General features: G+C 40.9%; 1 protein-coding gene across 2 annotated transcripts in view; it reads right to left on the bottom strand.

Moving 5' to 3' along the window:
- The window catches only part of STK17A (serine/threonine kinase 17a), a 45,389-nt gene that overhangs the window by 7,461 nt on the left and 19,085 nt on the right, over positions 1-18,843 (bottom strand). For both annotated transcript variants that reach the window (XM_023226438.1, XM_023226439.2), the window contains exon 3: positions 10,721-10,865. In XM_023226438.1, the coding sequence (XP_023082206.1) occupies positions 10,721-10,865 (145 nt within the window). The remainder of the gene's footprint in view (positions 1-10,720; positions 10,866-18,843) is intronic.

Genomic DNA, 18,843 nt, shown 5'->3' with positions numbered 1-18,843 from the left:
CTCAGCTTCTTGAAAGCATGGTCAAGCACAATTGGTATCGTTTTCTCAGTCCAACTAAATCTCTTTTGCCCCCTCGACTGAATCTGCCTTCATTAAGGTCATAATAACTTCAATAATCAAAGACCCACCAAATTCCGTCTGTGTCTTTCAGGGACTATTTTGCATGCAGTGATTTCTGTAGCACTGGGCACTGTTAAGCATCCTTATATTGATGAAATTCCTCCCCGTTTTCTCCACCTTGGATCTCTTCCTTCTTCTACAGATCCCTCGCTATTTTCTCAATGTTTTCCTTCTGTCCTCCTTTTAAATATTTGTGCTGTTCAGGATCTCTCGCCGCATGGCCAACTCTTCTCCCACCACTCTGCATTCTATTTTGGAGCAATTTCATCTACTTCCAAAGCTTCAACTGCCACTTACATACTGATGATTTCTACCCTAAGTTCTCTCTGGACTTGTGAGTGGGGGCATGTGGGGTGAGGACACGTACAGTAATGGGAAAGAGCTCCCCAGAGCCACAGAATCAGTGGGGTTCATATCCGTGGAGTCATTTTTACCCAAGGGAAAATAACCTAAGATACTTTCACATAAAAAAGACAAGCAAATATATTATGGACTAGAATGTAAAATTCATTAAATTTTTAAAACACGAATTTTGAAAGGGAAGTTTGTGTTTGCATTATAAAGAGTCCTCACTTAATGTTTTCTGACATTAAGAATATTTCCAAAGGTAAGATGAGAAACATTGGTAAATTACAAATACTTCACTATAACACCCAGTGTTTTAAGATTGGGCCCCTGCTTCCTTTTCAAGATTAATTTCCTGTCATGGCTCCAAAGGCAATCTGTGCTCCAAATCAAACAGTCTGTAATCCCTAAATAAGACAGCTACTCCCACATCTCATGCGTTTGCACATGTACCGCCTTTGTTCAGGACGCCCTCTCCCCTTGCCTCCCTGACAGATTTATTCTCATCCCTCATTCCATGCATGATGGGTCTCAATAAAGCACCAATTCCTCTGCAAAGCCTGCCCTGGCTTCCCCTGCTCCTTCCAGGGAGGGCTTGATGGCTGCCCCGTTCCTGCTGCACAGCATGGTGTACACAGCATGCTTACTCCATTGTTTTGTTAGCTGTTTGTTTCTGTCCCCTAGATGCATAGAATGAATGTTCACATTTCCTTTCCTTCCATTCATATTCTGCCCCTCCATCTGACTTCTGTCCTCTCATTCCACTACAAATCACAAAATCAAGTGATATTTTTCAATGCTTTCTTCTGAACCACTCCCTTAGCAGTGTTTGACAAACCACTCCTTCCTTGTTTATATATTACTTTTCTCTTGGCTCCCATGACAAAACACTGTCCTAGCTTTCTTCCTATCTCTGGCTGCGTCTTCCATCTCCTCTGAGGGGCCACCTTCTTTTACCTGGTCCACTGGATGCTGGGTTCCTCAAGGCTTGATCTTGAGGCCTTTCCTCTTTCTACTCCAAACTCTCAGCTTGCATGATCTGCACCCAAGGCTTAAATATCACCTACACCTTATGACTCACAATTTTTTTCTTTCTTTCAGACCTCTTCAACCAGCTGCTTACCTATTATCTCCCCTTTGATGTCTCAAAGGTACCTCAAATTCAACATGACCAAAAACAGACTCCTATTTTCCTTCCTAAATCAGATTCTCCCTATGCCAATGACAGGTGTCTCAGTGAATGCTATGATCATCCTTCAGAATAGGAGAGAACACTAACAATCATCTTGACCATTCCTTTCCTCCCCGCTCTTCCATTTAGCTAACACGTCACCATAGTTGATTTTAAGTACTAAATTCCAAGCATTTCTAGACTTGGCCTTTTTCTCTCCATCTACAGAAAACCAAAGCTACCTTTCTTGCTCTACCGCGATGGCCTCTTCAGTGGTTTGCTAGGATCCATTTTGCCCACATTGCAGCCAGGAGGTTCTTTTGTATTATATAAATTGGATCTGTTGTCCCCTTTCCTAAACCCTTCCACAGCCTCCCACTGCTCTTAGATAACTTCCAAACTCCTTTGCATGATGTGCATGTCCTGAGGTCCAGCTTCTGCTGAGCTAGCTCTCCAGACTCATCATATGCCATGATACCCCTGGCTCCATGAAGCTGGGTCCCACAGGACACTTTCCAGTCTCTCACACTTGCCACGCTCCCTCTTACAAGAGTGAATTTATATATGGTATTCCCTCAGTCTAGAACACTTTTTTCCATTCTTTGCCTAGTCTCAACTTGGTAAGAAGGCCTAAGATGGCAGTGAAGCAGATTACAATTTCCATCCATGAGAGGGGCTGCAATATGAAAAAGGAAATTGAGGCATAGATGGTCCCTCTTTTTTTGAGACGGAGTCTCGCTCTTTCACCCAGGCTGGAGTGCAGTGGTGCAGTCTCGGCTCACTGCAAGCTCCACCTCCTGGGTTCACACCATTCTCCTGCCTCAGCCTCCCGAGTAGTTGGGACTGCAGGCGCCCGCCACCACGTCCAGCTAATTTTTTGTATTTTTAGTAGAGATTGGGTTTCACCGTGTTAGCCAGGATGGTATCTATCTCCTGACCTCATGATCCGCCCGTCTCGGCCTCCCAAAGTGCTGGGATTACAGGCGTGAGCCACCGCGCCCAGCCAGATCGTCCCGCTTTTTAAAAAGGGTCTTACCTTCTACCCAACCACCCATCCTACCCTTTTCTATTATGAAAATGCCTGTAAGTTTATCAGGCTGAATTCAAAGAATAGGAAGAATCTACGGCTTCATGAGGACAGAAACCACAGCACTGATTAATATTTTATCACTGTGATCAGTGCCTGCCACACATTAATATTGTTGGGTGAATGAATGGAAGAAACATAACTAAAAAAATTAAGAGGGTGTCTATTTTGTGTCAGGACTGGTAGTAGTATAAATATAACGAATAAGAACACCCTACTGTCACAGTTTATAATCGAGAAAATAGACGGACCTGCTAGGCTCAAGTCATTCTTCTGTGAATTGCACCATGAGAGCAGTATATACAAAGTACTCAGGCGATAAATATATCAGAGTGATTAATTCTGCCCTGGAAAATTACAGAGGAGCTATGTGAGCAGACCTTGAAGGGTAAAAAGACTTCCTCATTTATTAAACAAATATTTATTGATTGCCTAATGAGCTAGGCCCTGGGGAAATAACAGAAAACAAGACACGAGTCCTCTCTTTCGGAGCCCTGCATCTTAATGGAGACAAATAAATACACCTTGGTTCGCTTTAAGCACTATGGGGAACTCAAAGTAGGCTGATGGGCGAGAGTGGTTGCCTGGGGTGTGTGCATGGGCATGCTATCTTTAGGGGAGTCAGAGAAGGCCTTTCTAAGAAGGCAACCTGAAGGAGGAGAGGACGATGTTAAAAAAGAGCCAGTCACGGCTCAGTGTCCTGGAGGGGTTGGGGTAAGCAGGAGGCATTCCAGGCAGAGGGAAGAGCAAATATAGAGGCCGTACTGCTGTGGAACATCTGCAGGAAATCCTGTGTGGCTGGAGGACAGCACAAGGCAAAAGGGGTACGAGTGGTGGGAGGCATGAGGTTGGAAAGGAAATGGCTAGGAGATCACAGGGCTTTGTAGGCTATTCTGGCGTAAATGGTAGAAGGCAGGCCACATTTTCTTTGTTAATTAGCTTCTAGCTAATTCTTCAGGAAAAAAACACCCATGTAGCATCATGACTATGAGTCCTCAGACTTTTCAAGGCAATTTCAATTTTAGTACGTTAATAAAATACTATAGTACAACAAAAGGGCTGGGCACAGTGGCTCATGTCTGTAATTCCAGCAATCTGGGAGGCCGAGGTGAGTGGACTGTTTGAGCTTAGGAGCCTGGGCAACATGATGAAAACCTGTCTCCACCAAAAATACAAAAAATTAGCCAGGCTTGGTGGTATACATCTGTAGTCCCAGTTACTTGGGAGGCCGAGGTGGGAGGATCACTTGAACCTGGGAGGCAGAGGTTGCAGTGAGCTGAGATAGTGCCACTGCACTCCAATCTGGGTAACAGAGTAAGACCCTGTCAAAATCAAAAAACAAAACAAAACAAAAACTATAGTAACCACAAAATGTCAATTATTCAGGCAAATTCGATAGGAGGGGTTTGGTTCAGTGACACATATTCATAATTGAATGTTTTGCCCTTTCCAGTGCACACAAAATGCCAAGTGAAATACTGCTAGGGAAAATCTTCACCAAATCTTGAGATATTCTTGTGATTAGTAAACATGTACATTATATGAATGTTCTTAAATACCATTTGTTCCCTTAAAATAGTTTAAATGTTTTCCCCTTTTATGTGTGTACACTTTACATTCCCTGAAAAATGCTTTCTTTAGTTACTATGCAAAAACTAATTGGTTTAGTGGCAATGTTGTAAATCCTAAATTAGTGTGATCAAATTATTAAAATCTTATTGTGTGAGAAGCCTAGGCCCCGTTACATGCATCTATGATACACCAATGTGACAGACTTTCTAAAAACGAAGTTAAACAACTGAGAGACAGGTTGCTAGAAAAAACACATTTCTCATAAAATCAGAGCTATTTCAGGGGATTTCAGTTAATATTTATTATGTGGCCTTTACTAACTGTGCCCTATTTTGACCACAGGGCTCTTTTTAAAAATAGACTTTGCTCCTCTGAATAAAATATATGTACAATTACAGGACTATAATCTCTTGTCTCTTCTTCGATGGTGAAATATATCTACTTCCAATAAGCTGAAATACATGTCCTGAAAACAAAGCTAAGTACCTCAGCATTTACAATTTAGTTAAACTTTCTTTCTAGGGAATCCAGTTCATGATAAAGAAGTTGTGGCACATAAAACCTAGTTCTATTTAAAATGTATGAATCCCAGGTAGTAAGGGAGAGAAAGAAGCAAGGTCAATCAATAGAGAGGTGATGACAGTGGAATAAGCAGAAAACCTGCAGACGGTCCTTAAACAGATGGTGGCTGTAGGGAAGTCTTTTATTTATCTCGGTATCTTCATCTTTGTACATAATCCATTTAACGTTTACTGAACAATCACTACTGGAGAAGATTTAGTGGTTAAGATCATTGTAAAGTTGAGGTTAACCTGCTCAATAAGGCTTAGGGTATTATGGACAGAGTTTTAAGGAACATTTTATCAGGCAATTAAAGTTCTAGTACATTAACTATTAAAACCCAGGTTAGAGTAGAGAAATAGGTTAATAATCCTGTCTAAATTAATTTGGGGGACTGTTTAGAAATGTTTTTGTTACCCCTACTTTCAAGTAATATACTGATGCTTAAATTTAAATCTCATATGGAAAGTCCCAGGTTCTGGCCACTTTTTTTGAAATTAATTTTTAGAAATTAAGGTTTTAATTAAAAAAAAAGTTTTTGAGACAGGATCTCCTTCTGTTCCCCAGGCTGGAATGCAAGGGTGCAATCACAGCTCACTGCAGCCTCGAACTCCTGAGCTCAGGCAATCCTCCTGCCTCAGCTTCCTCCGTAGCTGGGACTATAGGTGCATGCCACCATGGCTGGCTGAATTTTTAATTTTTTGTAGAGATGAGGTCTCGCTATGTTGCCTGGGCTGGTCTCAAACTCCTGGGCTCAGGTGGTCCTTCTACCTCAGCCTCCCAAAGTGCTGGGATTACAGGTGTGAGCCACCACACCTGGCCTTCTTCTAGTCCACTTTTAACTATGAGCATAACTGGGTGAAAAAATTAGTGATAGAATCCTAGTATAGTTGTCCCTTGGTATCTGGTGGGGATTGGTCCAGGGACTCCTTGCAGATACGAAAATCTGTGATGCTCAAGTCCCTGAGAGGAAATGGTATAGTATTTGCATATAACCTAAGCATATCCTCCTGTAAACTTTAAATCATCTCTAGGTTACTCAGAATAGCTATTATAATGCCACACATCACCTCATTTGTATGGATTCAATGAAATACTTGGTGGGGGGCCAATTCAAGGTTAGCTTTTTGGAACTTTGTGGGATTTTTTTCCCCCTGAATATTTTCAACCTGTGGTTGGTTGAATCCATGGATGCAGAGGACTGACTGTACTAACACTCCTGAAAGACTGAACCAGTACAACAACATTTGAAGAAAAAAGAGCAATGGATTTTAAGACCAGATTTCTTTGTGCTATTTTTGGTCAGTCCTCCCTCCCTTGGATAGGACTAAAACCAGGTCACTCTATTGAATGACTAATTCACCAAATTATTGAGACTGTTTTGGTACTTTTAGTTGGTTTTGTTCTGACTTTGCCAGAGTTGTTGTTTCTCAGATTTGCAGTTTCTGCAACATTTTATATATTAAATGAATGGGCTTTCTCTTAATCATGGTTTGTCTTTTCTATTTTTGTGGATTTAGGGACTCATACTTTTACAGACTCCTAAATCTGTATCTGCTACTCCCTCACCCACCCCAAGAACTTTCCCAGCTCAATTTAAGGTATTTGGCTGAGAGTCTTCAGTGAATCAGTCTTTTGGCAAACTGATCATTCAGGCTCTGCACCAAAGCCAAACAGTGTATTTCCCATGGCGTCAATTATATCCTTAATAGAAGCAACTATAATAGTTATTTTAACTTCCAACTAACTTCTGTCACAGGGACAGGAGTTTCCCATTTTAACCAGCACGGAGACTAAATAGCTTAATAATTCAAAATTATCATATATATTGGGATTATCAGTTTTTAGAGAATGAAAACATAATATATTTAGCTTTGAGGCAATGTGGGAAAATAATTTCTTAAAAAATAGCCTAGTCTTTCAAGCTCTTCTAGAGACCAAGAGTCAACATTATGAGCACACACTGTTGAAGACAGAGGACAGCAGACTCACTTTGTCCAGACTCACAGAGGCCAACTGGAAAGACCTTTTAGTAGAAATCACTCTCGCCTGCATAGCTGCCATACCAACCCCATCTCTGTCCTCTCCCTCCAGTAGCTGACTCACAGACATGTCTGACTGCACATGGAGGGGCAAAAAGGCAGAAGGAAGGCTGAGAACCCTTTGGACCACTTTGTCTTCTGGTTCCTCTGGGTCGAGGAAACATGAAGAGTCCAGTTTTCAACATCAAAGGCCCATCATCGTCATCAAGGCCTCTACTGAATCTGGAAAGAATTCTACACCAAGTGTATTAGAGAGAAAGGAATATGATACTGAATGTACTAAGGAGAAAGGGATATAATTTCCTTGTGTAAACACACACTTAAAGTTGGTATTCAAGAACTTAATATTCACCTTTGATACTCTCAGGTAACATAAAAGATCCATGCACATGGTGTTGACAACCTGTTTGACTTGCTACTTAATTAGTTCTTGAATAGTCACAAGTTGAACTGTCGTAAGCTGAAAGCTCATTTCCTATAGGTGCAATGCTATTTAAATTGGGATTCTGTTCCTGGAAGTCCATCATAAGACTAGTAAAACATCATTAAAAAATAAAACAGATACACGATTTTGCAAAGTTAAGAGTATAAAACCAAACATGAAAGAAGCTACAGCATAAACATTTATTTTGGGAATTCCTCTGCATGGCTAATACTGAGGCTTCTTGAAGTATCAGCCCAGTGAAAGTCTGTACTGCAGAGACCATCTCTTCCTTGTAAATGTTCCCGAGGGAAGCAAGGTGGAAATTTCTTGCAGCAAGGATCTTTGAACTTCTTATGCATATGACAGACTGAAGGGGAAAAGCAAAGCCCCCACCCAAGCTGTGAAAGGTTTTAACTAGGTAACCTTGAGCATTAACATCAGGCCACCTCAGCATGTGGGTGTGCACCTGTCCACACTTGCTTTCAAAAAACGCCACTGTGTACCATGTGGCTACTGGGTCCTGAGTGTCCATTTTAGCCATGGTATTAAACAATTAATATCTTTGAGAAAAGGTAAATGTGTATAAAATGAATTTACATTGGCATCTTTCAAAAGAGAACAAGAAAACTTCCACATTGTTTTTTCCCTGTATTTTTCTGTAGGAAACAAGTAAAATTTTCTGTAGGAAACTAGTATTTAAAAAGAAACTACCTTTCCACCTAAATTCAAATGGGACATTATCAAGTTTGCTTTAGAAGTCAACCTCCAGATTACATACACTGTATCCTCTTTTTTTTGTTTTGAGATGGAGTCTTGCTCTGTCAGCCAGGCTGGAGTGCAGTGGCGCAATCTCGGCTCACTGCAACCATCATCTCCCGGGTTCAAGCGATTCTCCCGTCTCAGCCTCCCAAGGAGCTGGGATTACAGGTGCCTGCTACCACGCCCAGCTAATTTTTGTATTTTCAGCAGAGAAGGGGTTTCACCAAGTTGGCCAGGCTGCTCTCGAACTCCTAACCTCAAGTGATCTGCCCTCCTTGACCTCCCAAAGTGCTGGGATTACAGGCATGAGCCACCGCACCCAGCCTGTACACTCCGTACACTCCTTCTTGAGAGTGTGCCTTCATGCAATAAAAATTAGGCAGTTATTTATACAGTATTACATATATACATATATGAATTTATATTTATATAGTATGACTCTATCTATCTATATAAATAAACAAAGGTATTATGGAATGTGCCATATAGCAGTTCTTTTTTTTTTTTGAGACGAAGTCTCACTCTGTTGCCTAGTCTAGAGTGCAATGGCGCGATCTCGGCTCACTGCAAGCTCTGCCTCCCGGGTCCACGCCATTCTCCTGTCTCAGCCTCCTGAGTCGCTGGGACAACAGGCTCCTGCCACCATGCCCAGCTAATTTTTTTGTATTTTTAGTAGAGACAGGGTTTCACCGTGTTACCCAGGATGGTCTCGATCTCCTGACCTCGTGATCCACCTGCCTCAGCCTCCCAAAATGCTGGGATTACAGGCATGAGCCACCACACCCGGCCCTGGCCATACAGCAATTCTGGCCTGAAGTTTAAGCATCACTTTGCCCTACCTTGAATCTGAAACTTTAGGGTTGTGGCCTAGCAATTTATTTTAACGAGCCCTTCCAGGTGATTATGATTCACGTCTGGGTCAGAGAACACTGCCATAAAGCATCTACTTTCTGCTAGAGGGGATATTATAGCAGATGTCAAGGTAGATCAGTAGATGATCGTGGTGTGAGATGACCCTGCATTCATGATGGGAAAGTTTTTTTGGGGGTAGTCCAGAGGCTCCAGCCTTCTCAGGTTACCATCCTTCCTAACCCTATTTCCTCTCGCCAGTAAGGCCATCTTTGTAAATGGAATAAACACTAGAAACTAGGGTCGCTGTGGCATGTTCTCTGTTTGAGGACTGCTTCATTTTCCCACAGTTGCACCTGGACTTGATATGAAAGTAACCATCAGAAAATCAACAGAAATCTTAAACTTGCTGAAAGTTCATTTCCTATAGGTGCAATGCTATTTAAATTGGGGTTCTGTTCCTGGAAATCCATCATAAGACTAGTAAAACATCATTAAAAAATAAAACAGATACACAAGTTTGCAAAGTTAAGAGTGTAAAACCAAATATGAAAGAAGCTAGAGCATAAACATTTATTTTGGGAATTCCTTTGCATGGCTAATACTGCCATGCAGACACCTGCAGGAATATACTAAGAATAATCATAGCGGACCTTTATGGTCTCCTGAGCATCCATTCTCTGTTCTTTCAGAAACAGAACTGATTTGAGAATCCATTCCTTCTCCACTCAGTCCACGTAAAGGTTAGGATGGTAGAAAGGGTTATACCTCTTCCTCCAGAGTTGGAGCCTATGACACTGATGACACTGGCATGGCAAGCCAAAGCCCTACACCCATCAGCACACTTATTAGCTCCAGATTGATCTACGCTGGTGTAATCAGAGTGAATCTCAGAACTTTGGACAGAGCTGTGAGTAGAGACTGACTTTCCTGCTGTCTCCGGGTAGTTGCAAGGCTGAACAGCAGCATCTACTTTATTACCATCTTATTGTCATTCAAAGAAGGCAGAGCTGAATGCTGGAGAAAAACTGAGTACTAGCAACAGTTTTTGAGCCCTGAATATTGTCATAACTGAAGCTAGAATTATCTCTGGACTTGTTTGCCACTAAAATTTCCTTGTTTTGCTTACGCTGGTTTCAGCTGGCATCTTGATCACTTGAAAGGAACATAACTGACATATCGTCCTTTGTTTTTCCTTCTTTCCTCTTCTCCGCCTTTGACAATTTTAAATTAGAAATCTACCTGCCTCTAATCTCTTTAATTTTCTCATTTCTTTACTGCTGCCTATTTTCCAAAACACTGTTTCTCGAATATTCCTGGCTCAAAAATCATCTATGTCTTTATGACATACGAAACCCCTAGAATCCAGCCTTTTCCCAGCTTTTAATATCTCCTAATTGATCTCTCAATTCCAGTGAAATGATTCCATTTATTTTTTTCTCAAACACATCACAAATATTCCTGACTCTTGTGAGGTAATTTTCTCTTACTCTTCTCAACTTACCTAAATCCTAACTTTTCAAAAGATCTAGCTCAAGTTCTGTCTTGTCATATTGAGTTCCTTTCTTTGGCATTGTATTATTATGTATCTTTTCATGTACACACATGTGCCTTATCTCCCTGATAAAACTAACTGGCTAGAGGATAGGAGTAAAGACTCAATTCTAATATCCTTGCTAGCTAATAATATACAAACATGAAATATGTTTGAATAAATCACTGTTAAATATTTTATGTCTTGAATGTCATTCTTTAGCAATCTCAAAATTGTGAAGTAATTTGAACCTTACCTTCAAATCAAGATGAACTACATCATGAGTGTGTAAAAAGTGAACACCTTCTAGAATCTGTCGCATAAGTCTTTGAACATCTTTTTCTTTAAAGGCTTCCTCTCTGTCTGCAACACACTGGTCAAAGATTTCACCCCCAGCAGCACTACAGAAGGGCAAAATTAAAGTAATATATGACTCATAAGAAATGGCAAACACACCAAAACTACAAAGTAAATTAATTACAGTCTGGCAGTAACTGTATACCTTTTTAAAAAAATTTATTTTTATTTTGAAAAATAGAGATGGGACCTCACTATGGTGCCCACTATGTCTCAAACTCCTGTGCTCAAGCGATCCTCCCACCTTGGCCTCTGAAGGTGTTGGGATTACAGGTATAAGCCAACGTACCCAGCCTGTATAACTGTTAGTATGGATTTGACAACCTGAATCAAAACACAGTATAGGCTGAGCCAACTCAGTCCCAAGCAACTCGAGATGCACCACAATGTAATGTACAGTTTACTAAGCACTCTGCACATACAGGCCACAATTTGCTGACAACTGAACTTTGTTCCTCAATTGAAATAAAGAACTGCATTTTGGCTGAAACAGTTTCTTAATCACAGTTTATTGTCATCTGAGTCCCTCAGCCCATTACTATCAATTTACATAAATACAAGGATTTCTTTACCTAAATTTTAGGAGCGATTAGTCTCTTTACACATAAAGTTATCCATTCTTGCTTTTCTTTTTTTTTTTTTTTGAGACGGAGTCTTGCTCTGTTACCAGGCTGGAGTGCAGTGGCGCGATCTCGGCTCACTGCAACCTCCGTCTCCTGGGTTCAAGAGATTCTCCTGCCTCAGCCTCCTGAGTAGCTGGGACTACAGGCATGCGCCACCACGCCTGGCTAATTTTTTTGTATTTTAGTAGAGACGGAGTTTCACCAGGTGGGCCAGGATGGTCTCAATCTACTTGACCTTGTGAACCGCCTGCCTTGGGCTCTCAAAATGCTGGGATTACAGGCATGAGCCACCACGCCCAGCCCCATTCTTGCTTTAACAAATGATTCCCTCTTGGTTTTCTCAACAATTTAAGTAGTTTACATAAGCACAAAACACACTGCTAACTACAGTTTTGTGAAAATGTTCAAGTATGTATTTCAAATATAGAGTATTATAAGAAAATTGAGGCTGGGCACAGTGGCTCACACCTGTAATCCCAGCACCTTGGGAGGCTGAGGCAGGCGGATCACCTGAGATCAGGAAATTGAGACCAGCCTGACCAACATGGAGAAGCCCCATCTCTACTAAAAATACAAAATTAGCCAGGCATGGTAGCGCATGCCTGTAATCCCAGCTCCTCAGGAGGCTGAGGCAGGAGATCACTTGAACTTGGGAGGCAGAGGTTGTGATAAACCGAGATCATGCCATTGCACTCCAGCCTGGGCAACAAGAACAAAACTCCATCTCAAAAAAAATAAAAAAAAATAAAAAAATAAAAAAAGAGACTATATTCCTCTCAGTACAACATATAATCATATAACCCTGTTTAACTGTGGATTTTACCCATTAACTAAACTAAATACCATATTAACTAGTATCACTAAATGTGATCTCACTAAAGAACAATCTGAGATGTTAAAAGCATCTCTCAAGCATAGTAACAGAAAATATAATATTAACTATTTTACACAAAGTACCTTCCTTCACATGGAAGCTAGAGAAGCCCTATAATAGCCTTGCTTTTTCTATCTTTAACTATAGCAACATTACTTTTTAACCAAAAAATTTCACTGGGAAATTAATTAAAAAACTATTAACAAAGTTTTGTACAAAAACTACTTTTACAAAAAAACATTTAGAACTTTAAAATTTCAACTTTCTAGTGGTCCTTGGAAAGTTATGAGATGATTATCTTTTGACCAACATTATTCAGAGCCATATAACTGATGTTTAGAAGCTAACAGTAACTGAGTTTCCCTAGCTGCCTGCACCTTGGCTGTATCATAGCTTCCCGCCTCAGACCAAACACTGTTTTTTCTATCTAAACTAGCATTTCCATTCTGTCTTGCTCTGAGGCCCAGTTTGGATCTTTACTTTCTCATTATTCAAATTCAACAAACCATCAAATACGTTAGGCCCTATATTCTGTCCTAGAGACAGAAAGATAATTACAAGTAAGTATGTCTGGTCCTTCAAGCTCTAGGGGGGAAGAGAAAAATGAAAGATATTTAAATAATACATATGCATTTATATGTGAAATTATATATTAAATGACTTGATAACTTAGCAACTGAGCAATTAATTGGAAAGGAAGTAGAAAAAAAAATCTTGGAAAGATGACATTTATTCTGAACCTTGAAGGATTACTAGGAGTCCACTAGATGAAATGCTAACAGCACATCCCAGATAGAGGGAGCATATGTGTGAAGGCACATTGTGTAAAAAATACATGGTACACTCATTAAAGGGCAAGTTTCTACTTCCCCATCCAACCAAATGGTATGGCACTTGCCCTCTGGCTATAAACAACTAGAAAATTAAAGCATATGAATCAACTATTTCAGGCATTAGAACGACAGGTATAGGACCATGAGCTGTGAGAAGAGGTTAAGCCCTCCAATATTCCTACTTGGTAACAATATATGGACAGTGGTACGGGGTAGGGGAGGAACCCAAGCAGAAGCAGAATGCAGCAGCCTTGCTAAGCTGAGAAGACAGACTGGGAGTTTGGCAAGGCTAAGACAGCTGGAATTGGCAGGTGAGTACCAGAGAGGAGGGAGCTACAGAGAGAGATCTGCTCAATAGTATTTTGAAGTCTTAGACAAAATAACTCTGGAAAATTATAAGGCTGAGAAATTCCCAGTGTTCACAGAGAATAAGGTAAGACACTTGAATTTTGTCAAGTTGGAGTAGAAAAGCCACTCTAAACACTGGGGCAATGAACAGACTCCTTTGGGAGGGCCATCCTTTGTATTAAGGCTAACCTAGTTCTAGGTCTGTCCTAACAAAGCCGATCCACAAGTAATTTAAATGACTGCCAACACAAACGTCACCATTCTTTAATGGGATAAAATCTACTCAACTCTGCAACATTCCAAATGTATGTCATTTTACCAAAAATTTCTAGATATCTGAAAATGCCACAAATTACAATTCACAACCAATAGGAAAAATAATAAAAGTAGATCCAGAAATGACAGGAGATGATGGAATTAGCAGATAAGGACCTTAAAACTGGCATTATAAAGATGCTCAAAGATTTAAAGTAAAATATGAACATAATCATGTAAGAGATGGAGGTTATGAAAAGAACCAAAAAGAACTTTCACAGGTGAAAAATACAGTATCTGAAACGAAAAACCCATTGGATAGTCTTTATAGCAGATCAGACACTGCAGAAGAATCAGTGAATTTTAAGACACAGGAAAATAAGCTGTCTATGTGAAGCAGAGAGAGAGAGAGGGAAAAGACTGAAAAAACAAACAGGACCCCAGGGACCTATGGGACAGCATCAAGCCGTTTAATACACTGTAATTCAAGGAATAAGAGAAGAGAGGTAGGGGTAGGAAAATATTAGAAAACATAATAGCTGAAAAATTTCCAAATCTGATAAAAACTGACTATAAATAAAAAAACTTAAGTAGATCAATGAACTCCAAGCAAGATAAATACAAATAAAACCAAGGCACCATACTCAAATTGCTAAAAACCAGTGAGAAAGAGGAAAATCTTTAAAAAGGCACATTTATGGCTGGGCGTGGTGGCTCACGCCTGTAATCCCAGCACTTTGGGAGGCCGAGGCGGGTGGATCACAAGGTCAGGAGATCGAGACCATCCTGGCTAACAAGGTGAAACCCCGTCTCTACTAAAAATACAAAAAATTAGCTGGGCGTGGTGGTGGGCGCCTGTACTCCCAGCAACTTGAGAGGCTGAGGCAGGAGAATGGTGTGAACCCAGGAGACGGAGCTTGCAGTGAGCAGAGATTGCGCCACTGCACTTCAGCCTGGGCAACAGAGCCAGACTCTGTCTCAAAAAAAAAAAAAAAAAAAAAAAAAAGGCACATTTATAGGTGAATCAAGGTAAGAATGATCACAGACTTCTTGTCGTAAATAATGCAGGGAAGATGTCAATGTGATGACAAAAAAAGAAGTGTGCCGAGAAGGTAGGGTGAGGTAGAAAAGGACTAAAAGGAGATGAGGTAGAATAGAAGTCAGGGAGAAGAGCACAGGATGAGGGCAGAACAACTAAAAAAATTCAGAGTAAGGCAATGATGGGCTAATATATACTGTGAAATGCCTCCTCCTCCAGGAAGCACTCCCTAACCTCCCAGGCAGAGTAAAGGAGCACAGTATATGGATAAAAGCAGAAGCTTTGGAATCTCACACTCCTGGACTAAATTCTGGAGCTGCTGTTTGTAATACAGCACAACCTAAGGTTGATTTTTTTTTCTGAGTGTTTTCTTATATATAAAATTGTGTTCTAAAATTTATGAACAGTGTAAATAAAGCATATAAATAATATATATAAAGCTGGAAGACAGCATAGCGCCCGGTGTGTAGTAAATGCTTAATACATTTTAACTATTATACTCTAGTTCACACAACAACTAGTAAGAACTCCTGGTAAATCATCAACATTGCTGCAATCATTTATAGGCTGAATATCCCTTCTCTTAAATGTTTGGGACCAGAAACGTTTGGGATTTACATTTTGAAATATTAGCTATACTGGGGGAGGGGACCCAAGTCTAAACACACATTTATATTTCATATGCGACTTACATAGCCTGAAGGTAATTTTATACAATATTTTAAATAATTTTGGGCATGAAACAAAGTTTGTGTACACCGAACCATCAGAAAGTGAAGGTGTCACTCTCAGCCACCATGTCAAATCACAGCAAGTTTACACTTATGCACACCTGCTGCATTAGCACAGCCCCTAGCATAGTTATTCTATCCTTAGCATCCTTAATTCCTATAAAGGTGATCTCATCAGCTGTGGTCAGCTTCTTTCTGGGATAATATATGAGGTCAGATGTGGAATTTTCTACTGTGGCATCATATTAGTGCTCAAAAATTTCAAACTTTGGGACATTTCATTTCCAAGTTAAGAATGCTCAACCTCCATATCTATTTCCTTTGCTAGACTTTTAGCACCTGAAGATAAGGGGTTACGTTTTTTCACTTTTTATATTATCAGTACCTATTAGTATCTAGTGCACATGGCAGGTGCTTCAAGAATGATTAACTGATGGTTAGTGATCATAACCTGCCTGTTTCCATAACAACAATATATTGATGTGGCTGAGAATTTTGATATCTCAGTATCCAGAGTATATCTCTAAGACTTCCTCTTCAAACTAAAAGTAGAACATGAAATTTTTTGACCAAATCATACTGATTTTTGTTCTAAAAAAATCTGATCATCAAAGAAACAGAAGCCACCAAAAGTTTCTAAGCAAGGGAATAATATCACCAAATCTGTTTTTATTACCTATCTAACAGTAGCAGGAGGGATTTCCCCGGATTGAAACCAGGGTGACCAGCTGAAAAGCTACTGGAGAGGTTTAAGTAGAAGACTTAGTAATTCATTATACTGTATATGAGTGTTAAAGAGGATAAAGGAATTAAGGATAACTTCAAGGTTTCTAGCTTAAGCAATGAAACAGATGGGGATACTAAACAACAGAAAAACAGGCCTTATTAGGGTAATACAGGAGTACTGATATTGACTGCTACTGACTGCATTGATACTGATATATTGACTAATAATGATCTGCGGTTGGACACATGTATACGCAACAGGCAGCTGGAGCTTAAGAAAGGGGCTGAGGAGACTGGGCGACAGAGTGACACTCCAAAACGGCCGGATAGGAACAGCTCCAGTCTACAGCTCCCAGCGTGAGCAACGCAGAAGACCGGTGATTTCTGCATTTCTAACTGAGGTACTGGGTTCATCTCACTGGGGCTTGTTGACAGTGGGTGCAGGACAGTGGATGCAGCCTACCGAGCGTGAGCCGAAGCAGGGCGAGGCATCACCTCACCCGAGAAGCAAAAGGGGTCCGGGAATTCCCTTTCCTAGCCAAGGGAAGCTGTGACAGACAGCACCTGGAAAATCAGGTCACTCCTACTCTAATACTGTACTTTTCCAATGGTCTTAGCAAGCAGCACACCAGCAGATTATATCCCCTGCTGGGATTGGAAGGTCCCACGCCCACGGAGCCTCGCTCATTGCTAGCACAGCAGTCTAAGATCAAACTGCAAGATGGCAGTGAGGCTGGGGGAGGGGTGACCGCCATTGCTAACGCTTGAGTAGGTAAACAAAGCTGCCAGGAAGCTTGAACTGGGTGGAGCCCACTGCAGCTCAAGGAGGTCTGCCTGCCTCTGTAGACTCCACGTCTGGGGGCAGGGCATAGTCGAACAAAAGGCAGCAGAAACCTCTGCACACTTAAATGTTCCTGTCTAACAGCTCTGAAGAAAGCAGTGGTTCTCCCAGCACGGAGTTTGAGATCTGAGAACGGACAGACTGCCTCAAGTGGGTCCCTGACCCCTGAGTAGCCTAACTGGGAGGCACCCCCCCAGAAGGGGCAGACTGACACCTCACATGGCTGGGTACCCCTCTGAGATGAAGCTTCCAGAGGAATGATCAGGCAGCAACATTTGCTGTTCAGCAATATTCGCTGTTCTGCAGCCTCTGCTGCTGATACCCAGGCAAAAAAGGTCTGGAATGGACCTCCAGCAAACTCCCAACAGACCTGCAGCTCAGAGTCCTGACTGTTAGAAGGAAAACTAACAAACAGGAAGGACATCCACACCAAAACCCCATCTGTACGTCACCATCATCAAAGACCAAAGGTAGATAAAATCACAAAGATGGGGGAAAAACAGAGCAGAAAAGCTGAAAATTCTAATAATCAGAGCACCTCTCCCCCTCCAAAGGAACGCAGCTCCTCACCAGCAACGGAACAAAGCTGGACGGAGAATGACTTTGACGAGTTGAGAGAAGAAGGCTTCAGACGATCAAACTTCTCCAAGCTAAAGGAGAAAGTTCAAACCTATTGCAAAGAAACTAAAAACCTTGAAAAAAGATTAGACGAATGGCTAACTAGAATAACCAGTGTAGAGAAGTCCTTAAATGACCTGATGGAGCTGAAAACCATGGCATGAGAACTACGTGACGAATGCACAAGCTTCAGTAGCCGATTCGATCAACTGGAAGAAAGGGTATCAGTGATTGAAGATCAAATGAATGAAATGAAGCGAGAAGAGAAGTTTGGAGAAAAAAGAGTAAAAAGAAATGAACAAAGCCTCCAAGAAATATGGGACTATGTGAAAAGATCAAATCTATGTCTGATTGGTGTACCTGAAAGTGATGGGAAGAATGGAACCAAGTTGGAAAACACTCTGCAGGATATTATCCAGGAGAACTTTCCCAACTTAGCAAGGCAGGCCAACATTCAAATTCAGGAAATACAGAGAAAGCCACGAAGATACTCCTCGAGAAGAGCAACTCCAAGACACATAATTGTCAGATTCACCAAAGTTGAAATGAAGGAAAAAAAATGTTAACGGCAGCCAGAAAGAAAGGTCGGGTTACCCACAAAGGGAAGCCCATCAGACTAACAGCGGATTTCTCAGCAGAAACTCTACAAGCCAGAAGAGAGTGGGGGCCAATATTCAACATTCTTAAAGAAAAGAATTTTCAACCCAGAATTTCATGTCCAGCCAAACTAAGCTTCATAAGTGAAGGAGAAGAAAGGGGCTGAGGTTGGAAACAAAGATTTGGAAATATTCAGCATGTAAATGATAGCTGAAGTCAAAAAAATAGATTATTATCATCCAGGGTAAATGTATAAAACATAAATATATGACATCAGTAACGCTGATGGAACTGTGGGGAACACTTACATTTATATAGTAGAAAAGGATAAAAGGCTCTGAGAGGAGGAGGAGGAGGAGGAGATTTTTAAAAAATAGGGCTGTGAAAGCCAAGGAAGAACATGATTTCAAGAAAGAAAGGATAATATCAAGTGTTTAAAGAGAGCAAGAACTGGAATGAATACTAAAATGAGGAGACTAATTTTGGCACACAGGACTGGTGACCTCATCAAAGTATCAGAAGAGCAGATGGCATTAG

This window comes from Piliocolobus tephrosceles, chromosome 8, assembly GCF_002776525.5.
Source record: "Piliocolobus tephrosceles isolate RC106 chromosome 8, ASM277652v3, whole genome shotgun sequence".
Lineage (NCBI taxonomy): Eukaryota > Metazoa > Chordata > Mammalia > Primates > Cercopithecidae > Piliocolobus > Piliocolobus tephrosceles.
Note: the sequence above shows the minus strand (reverse complement) of the source record. Positions and strands in the feature narration are given on the sequence as shown.